The following is an 8,322-nucleotide window of genomic DNA, read 5'->3' on the forward strand; positions in this document are numbered from 1 at the left end:
ATGATTCTTAACCTCTCTGTACCTATCGTTGCCCTCTTTTTTCTTCTTTTGACATTGCCACTTTCTCCCTTTTTTTCTTGTTAGATCAGTTTATTAGTCAGGTTATTGCTTACTGTAAGGTCTGATCTAACAAGAAAAAAAGGGAGAGCTCAGCTTTCAGTCTGTTCTATGAATGTCAGCTGAGCTTTCAATCTGTTCTATGAATGTCATTTCGGGATCCACACATAAAGCAGCAACTACCTTGGAAGAGTTCTCATGGCAGGAGTTTAACAGGGCAAGAAAAATTACACAAGAACACTGAAGGCCTCTGGTCAGACATGTCATATTATGACCATTCACCTTTCACATGACCAGGGCCAACATTAGTGTAACAGGAAAGAATACTCTACCCATTGCCAACTATAGCAAGGGCATGAAGGGAGGAAGAGTTATGAAAAAATAATATAACCTACCAAAATTAAGCTAATGGTTTCTCTATTTCATTATTCTCAGGTTCAAAGTACCAGTGCTAGGCTTATTTATGAGTTCTACCACTTTTCTATGTTCTATTTCATTATTTTCTGCTTTCCATGCAATAAATTCTTTCCTTACTCTTTTCCCCTAACTTCTTCACTTGGCCACTTACGTTTAATTAAAAATTTCTTTAAAAAAATTTTTTTTCTTATAAGTACTGCTTTAGCTGTTTTTCACATACTCTGATACGCAGCATTTTCATGACTTAAATTATTAGTGAGGCCAGGCGTGGTGGCTCATGCCTGTAATCCCAGCACTTTGGGAGGCCAAGGCGGGTGGATCACTTGCGGTCAGAAGTTCGAGATCAGCTTGGCCAACGTGGCAAAACCCCATCTCCAGTAAAAATACAAAATTAGCCAGCCTTGGCAGCATGCACCTATAATCCTAGCTACTCGGGAGGCTGAAGCAGGAGAACAGCTTGAACCTTAGAGGTGGAGGTTGCAGTGAACCGAGATCGTGCCACCACACTCCAGCCTGGGGCACAGAATAAGACTATGTCTCAAAAAAAAAAAAAATATTATTGAGTGCTAGCGTTTACTTTGTAACTAATGTACAAACCTTAATGTTCAATTTCCTTAATCTCGGACCATATCCACTAATAAAATTAGTGTACTTCTTCTTCCTACTCTCTCCTCCTTCCTCACCCAGCCAACTTTATCTTTTACTGTTCATTTTATACTGTTATTTATTTATATCTTTATTACTTAATTTTTCAGGGTTTTTTTTTTTGAGACAGAGTCTTGCTGTTGTCACCTGGGCTGGAGTACAATGGCTTGATCTCAGCTTACTGCAACCTCCACCTCCTGGGTTCCAGCAATTCTCCTGCCTTGGCCTCCCAAGTAGCTGGGATTACAGATACCCACCACCAAGCCCAGCTATTTATTTTTATATTTTTAGTAGAGATGGGATTTCACCATGTTGGCCAGGCTGGTCTCAAACTCCAGACTTCAGGTGATCCACCCTCCTCAGCCTCCCAAAGTGCTGAGATTACAGGCATAAGCCACTGCACTCGGCCAATTTTTCAGGTTTTATGTGACATCTTTTGATACTCTACCTCCCAGGTATCAATACGAAGAAAACAATATTCTTACATGAACTCTTCTTTCTTCCACCAACTTTTGCCAGTTATGTTATTTATATTAACAAGCTTTTTTTTGAGACGAGGTCTTGCTCTGTTGCATATGCTAAAGTTCAGGGGACTCTCCATATGGGCCAGCCACAGTAACATTTACATTCTATTGTACCACCATAATTCTCTTAGATGCTTTCATTTTAATGTTATAAACAAAAGATCTAATATCTACTGCCAATCCTTTTGCTACAGCTTTTCCAGTCATCGTGGGTGGAAGAAATCTGTTAGGTTTCTTCAGAAGTCATGAGCACCATATGCCCCAGTACTTTTATGTTCAAAATGTTTGCTGCCCTTATATTTGAACTATAAAGTTTGGGGCTGGGCACAGAGGCTCACATCTATAATCCCAGCACATTGAGAGACTGAGGTGGCAGAATTGTTTGAGGCCAGGAGTTCAAGACCACCCTGGGCAACACAGCAAGACCCCATCTCTGCAAAAAAATTAAAAAATTAGCCAGGTGTGGTGATGCACGCCTGTAGTCCCAGCTACTCAGGAGGCTGAGATGCAAGGATCACTTGAGCTCAGGAGTTCAAGGCTGTAGTGAGCTATGATCACCACTGTACTCCAGCTTGGGCAACAGAGTAAGACCCCGTCTCTAAAAATAAAAATAAATAAAATTTGGGTGTTATATTTTTGTTCTTGAGGATTTTATTATAGGTGTGTTGCTTCATTTTTTTTCTGCCATGGAGAAACTCAAGAATACCCTGAATTCTTCTACTTTACCTGTACCTAGATGCCAAAGCATTTTGTTTTTTGGGGGTAGCTGGAGCTTGGGGGGAAGTCTAGTAACTTTATTAGAGTATGTCTTAGCAGTATTTTCTGGGGCATGGCATGCCCTTTTCTTTTCTTTTTTGAGATGGAGTCTTGCTCTGTTGCCCAGGCTGGAGTGTAGGGGCATGATCTTGGCTCATCACAACCTGCACCTCCTGGGTTCAAGCGATTCTCCTGCCTCAGCCTCCTGAGTAGTTAAGATTACAGGTGCATGCCACTGCGCCTGGCTAATTTTTGTATTTTAGTATAAACAGGGTTTCATCATGTTGGCCAGACTGGTCTTAAACTCCTGAACTCAGATGATCTGCCCGTCTCAGACTCCCAAAGTGCTAGGATCACAGGCATCAGCCACTGTGACTGGTCTGCCCTTTTCAATATTTAGATTCAAAACCTTCTGTTCTTTCGAGGAAATATGACTTTTGAAACTGTATCTTTTCCTTTCCTTATTCTTTTACTTTATTTTTTTCAGTATGCCCACTCAAAGACCCTAAAACCAATGTCTCCACAGAAGCAAGAAACATACTTAATGCCCAGATTTTGTTTGTTAAATATTGTTCCTTGATAATTGTACTGAAGCTCCTTGGAGAAATGGCTAATTCTAAGTCATTCCATGACTATGCATATCCATCCATGGCCACAGACAGACACTACTGACCTGCTTAACCAGAATACAGGGTCCGAAAGCTTTAGTTCTGTTTGTTGCTCTTCATTGCAAATTTCCCATCACATCTTTATTTATTTATTTATTATTTATTATTTTTTTTAAAGATGGGGTTTCACCACGATAGCCAGGCTGGTCTTGAACTCCTGACCTCAGGTGATCCACCTACCTCAGCCTCCCAAAGTGCTAGGATTACAGGTGTGAGCCACCGCGCCTGGCCTCCCCTCACATCTTGATATAGACAGGCCACGTATTTTTGTAAAGTTTCCTTAGAACACAGACATACCATCTGTTTAAACACTGTCTAGGGCTGTTTTCACGCTACTAAGGCATTGTCAAGCAGTTGCCACTGAGACTATAAGGCACATAAAGGCTAAAATATTACTAACTAGAGTTTCACAGAAAAAAATCTGCCATCTTTACTCTAATCATTGATTCCTTTAAGCTATAATCTCATCTTTTTACCTTTTCATGCCAGAGAAAGTCTTCTGCATTGTTTTTCTAAAGTCCAGTCCAACAGAAAGAATGCCTTTAGGTGAAAACCTAAACCCAGGGCCAGGAAGGAGGCCTTGGTTTTGCCTCCAGTGAGGTCACCTCAGAGTGGAAGAGGGAGTGTTGTCACTTTGCCAGGTTCCCTTATACCCCCAAGGAATTCAAGACAATAATCAAGAAAGAAATTGCTCTATTTTTGGACTTAAGAAAACTAAAATATACTTTGCATTTCTTTAAATTAAAGATCATTGGCAGGTAACTGAGCTGGATATAATATTAATATTTAAAAGTTACTGTTTGGCTCCTTACTTCTGAAAGCAAACTTTCCAGAGACATAGGATCCATCTTGTTGTAGACATTCCATAGATTCAAACTCACATCGTGCAACTGCAACAGAGGGCAAAAACAATGAAACAATTAAGTCAATATCATTGGAACAATCAACTATTTTTTGATGTTCACAAATGACTCTTTTGGTATAAACTAGTGTGAACAGAATAATAAACCAAAGTTTTATCAATTATATTAGCACCTATACATATTTTTTGTTTGTTTGTTTGTTTGTTTGTTTGTTTTTGAGACAGAGTTTCACTCTTGTTACCCAGGCTGGAGTGCAATGGCACGATCTCGGCTCACCGCAACCTCCGCCTCCTAGGTTCAGGCAATTCTCCTGCCTCAGCCTCCTGAGTAGCTGGGATTACAGGCACCCGCCACCATGCCCAGCTGAATTTTTGTATTTTTAGTAGAGACGGGGTTTCACCATGTTGACCAGGATGATCTCGATCTCTTGACCTCGTGATCCACCCGCCTCAGCCTCCCAAAGTGCTGGGATTACAGGCGTGAGCCACCGCGCCCAGCCAACACCTATACATATTAATAAATGTTTTCCCCTAAAAGGAAACTATTTTTTCAGAACCTTTGGTACTAATTATCTTCAATAATGGGCACATATATATTTATACACACACACATGCACACATAGATTTGTATATTGTATATTTTTGCCATTGTTTTAAATAAAATTTGAATCAAAATCATCCATATCCATGGCTTTAAAAATCAAATGGCACAAAAGGCTTATAATAAAAAATGTTAACCCCAACTCCAACCTTTCATAAACCCCCACTAGTCTCACTCCTCATAAGCAAACACTTAGGTGCTCCCTTCAGCAGCACATACAATAAAAGTGGAAGGATACAGATAAGATTAACATGGCCCCTGAGCAAGGATGACATGCAAATTTGTGAAGTATTCCGCATTTTCAAAGAACATTTTTTTAAAAAAAGAAGCAACCAGTTAGAATTCATTTAACATTTTCTTTCTGGTACTTACCCCCAATTTTGATATAATATGCTTCTATCACTATCAATTTAGAAATTAAATATTGATTTCTGTCAAAGATGTAGTTCTTTTACACCCATTCCTATTCCCAAACTGCTTCTTTCTCAAACTCTTGGACTTGAGGAATCCACCCCCCTCGGTCGCCCAAAGTGTTGGGATTACAGGTGTGAGCCACCATGCCCAGCCCCCAAACTGTTTACACATACATATCCTAACATCATTTAATATCATAATATGACTTTCTTGGTTTATTAATACTTTTTAAACACAATGAATTGTTTTTGTTTCAGTATGCATCCACATCAGCATTTAGTGGTCCTAAACAGAAAGCAGAAAGATGCAGCAATTTGCCAGGTCAATCCTGCCAATTTTGGGGATCTGCCGTGCACACCAGGTTTGTTCTTAATCCCTGATGAGTTTTTTTTTTTTTTTTTTTTTTTTTTTTTTTTTTTTTTTTTTTTTTTTTTTTTTTTTTTTTTTAAGACAAGTCTCTCTCTATCCCCCACAGGCTGGAATACAGTGGCGCAATCTCGGCTCACTGCAACCTCTGCCTCCTGGGTTCAGGCGATTCTTCTGCCTCAGCCTCCTGAGTAGTTGGTATTACAGGTGTGCACCACCAAACCCAGCTAATTTTTGTATTTTTAGTAGAGATGAGGTTTCACCATGTTGGTCAGGCTGTTCTCAAACTCCTGACCTCGTGATTCGCCCTCCTTGGCCTCCCAAAGTGCTGAGATTATAGACGTGAGCTACCACTCCCGGCCTGCCAAGGATTTTGAGAAGCAGCAGCAGCACCAAAACCAAGGTGTGCACTGGATTCAAGGTTATTTGTTCTAGTTGTTGAATTCCAAACTAGACCCCAATACATTGCAGCGACGACCAAATGAAAGCCCTGTTTAAAACTTCATTTTTTTTTGGGGGGGGTTAAAAACTTCAATTTTTAAAAGGAAAAGCAATTACAGAAAAGTAAAACAATTCAGATGGATCATTTGTGCTTACAAGTGTCTTTATGTGGTCTTTCTCCAAGTTTAACCACCAAGGACTCTGACAGCTGGCAGGTATAAGTAACCTGGTGACTATTCTTTTTACCTTACCAAAACCTAAGCTAAAAACAATGCACAGCTGACAACAGCAGAAGATGGCAGGCCTAAGGGCCCAATATTCATTTCCAAGGCTGATGGAGAGTGAATAAGCACGGTTCTAAAACTAAACAAGGAAGGTCGGAGACTCTTTACAATCTTACCTGATGGCTCCGGCCAAAGCAAGGAAATATCATGGAAGGTGCTGGGTGGTGAAAACAGGAACTTGAGGAGGGAATAAAAAGCAGCACCCCTCAATAAAGGTGAAGGAGAGAAGATAGGGGAAAGCCCTGAATTCCTCATCAAAGGCCAATCTCAGAGGGAAGCAAAGGGATACAATCTATGCTTCAGCCAAGGGAAGGAGTGAAGGAGCTTGAGGACAGGATAATGGCTTAGAAGGGGCATCACTCTCCTGAGTAGCTGGGATTACAGGTGGGTACCACCACACTCAGCTAATTTTTGTATTTTTAGTAGAGACGGGGCTTTGCCATGTTGGCCAGGCTGGTCTCGAACTCCTGACCTCCGGTGATCCGCCTGCCTCAGCCTCCCAAAGTGCTGGGATTACAGGTATGAGCCACCGAGCCTGGCCTTGATAGCTAGCATTTTACCCACAGTAGAACTTCTTTCAAAATCGGAGTCAATCTTCTCAAACCATGCCACTGCTTTATTAACTAAGTCTGCAGAATATTCTAAGTCCTTCGTTGACATTTCAACAATGTTCACAGCATCTTCACCAGGAGTAGATTCCATCTCAAGAAACAACTTTCTTTACTCATCCCTAAGAAGCAACTCCCCACCCATTAAAGTTTTTAACATGGGATTGCAGCAAGTCAGTCACATCTTCAGGCTCCATTTCTAATTCTGTTGCAGGAATCAGAAGACCAGAGAGACTAATGGGTACAACAGGAGGATTTCTTCTAGGTGCACTGGCTTAGTGGATTAGCATCTAAAAAACTGAGCCTCGAACAAAGACAGGGCTTGACTTTTATACATGAAGCACAGTGGCGTGAAAACAGACTTGCAGGTGCAGAACAAAGGCAGTTTATCAAGCAATGACAGGCACACAACTCAGGCTTACATATGTCCTCTGCTATGCAGCCTAGCTGGCCGTTATCTAAGTTGCTCAAGGAGCCTTGCACACGCTTATCTTGTGCCCTCCGCTATGGTACCTAGATGGCTGAAGTCCAGGCCTGCTTAGGTATTTCTCATGACTTTTGTTGTATTGCTTAGATGAGAAACAGAAACTCATAGTTATCAGTTACAGAGAACAAGAATCCATAAACTCATAAAACTTACAGAACAGAGTAAAGGGTAAGGGCTCAGGAAGTTTGCTTACACTAAAGGAAAGAAGAAAGATTTGTTTTTCTGTTCCCATCTCCTGCTTCAATTTTAGTTTTCTTGCTATTTCTACCAAATCTCCAGTGACTCCCTCCATTGAAATCTTGAACCCCTCAAAGTCATTCATGAGAGCTGGAATCCATTTCTTGCAAGCTCCTGTTAATGTTGATATTCTGACATCCTCCTATAAATCATGAATGCTCTTAATGTCATCTAGATTGGTGAATCTTTTCAAAAAGGCTTTCAGGTTTTTTTTTGCCCAGATCCATCAGAAGAATCATTATCTATGGTAGCTATTGCTTAACAAAATGTATTTCTTAAATAATAAGCCTTAAAAGTTGAAATTACTCCTTGATCCATGGGCTGCAGAATGGATGTTGTGTTAGCAGGCATGAAAACAACATTAAACCTCTTGCACACCTCCATTAGAGCTTCATTGGGTGTCTAGGTACACTGTTAATGAGCAGTAATATTTGAAAGGAATCTTTATTTTCTGAGCAGGTCTCAACAGTGGGCTTAAAATATTCAGTAAGCCATGCTGTAAACAGATGTGCTATTATCCAGGCTTTGGTGATCCATTTGAAGAGCACAGAGTAGATTCAGCACAATCCCTAAGGGCCCTAGGATTTCCAGAATGGTAAATAAGCATTGGCTTCAAATTATAGTCACCAGCTGCATTGGCCCCCAAGAGAGTCAGGCTGTCCTCTAAAGCCAGGTACTTACTTCACCCTATTTATCAAAGTCCCAGAGGCTGGGCACTGTGGATCACAAATGTAATCCCAGCACTTTGGGAGGTCAAAGTGGGAAGATCACTTGAGCCTAGGAGTTTAAGACCAGCCCTGACAACACAGTGAGACCGCATTTCTACAAAAAATAAAAAAGTTCCAGGGCATGGTCGCTGACGCCTATAATCCCAGAACTTTGGGAGACTGAGGTGGGTGGATCACCTAAGGTTGGGAGTTTGAGACCAGCCTAACATGAAGAAACCTCATCTCTA

At 40.9% G+C, this 8,322-nt stretch overlaps 1 protein-coding gene and 1 non-coding gene across 4 annotated transcripts in view; one reads left to right on the top strand and one right to left on the bottom strand.

The window, feature by feature from the left end:
* CUNH20orf194 (chromosome unknown C20orf194 homolog) overlaps positions 1-8,322 on the bottom strand; it is a 151,709-nt gene that overhangs the window by 103,979 nt on the left and 39,408 nt on the right. For all 3 annotated transcript variants that reach the window (XM_017504806.2, XM_017504805.2, XM_017504807.2), the window contains one exon: positions 3,880-3,957. In XM_017504806.2, the coding sequence (XP_017360295.1) occupies positions 3,880-3,957 (78 nt within the window). The remainder of the gene's footprint in view (positions 1-3,879; positions 3,958-8,322) is intronic.
* Positions 4,727-4,833, top strand: LOC119467763. The gene has a single exon (XR_005196375.1). It is a non-coding gene; the product is annotated as a U6 spliceosomal RNA (small nuclear RNA).

The sequence above is a fragment of the Cebus imitator genome, unplaced genomic scaffold (assembly GCF_001604975.1).
Source record: "Cebus imitator isolate Cc_AM_T3 unplaced genomic scaffold, Cebus_imitator-1.0 Scaffold328, whole genome shotgun sequence".
In the NCBI taxonomy this organism is placed as follows: Eukaryota; Metazoa; Chordata; class Mammalia; order Primates; family Cebidae; genus Cebus; species Cebus imitator.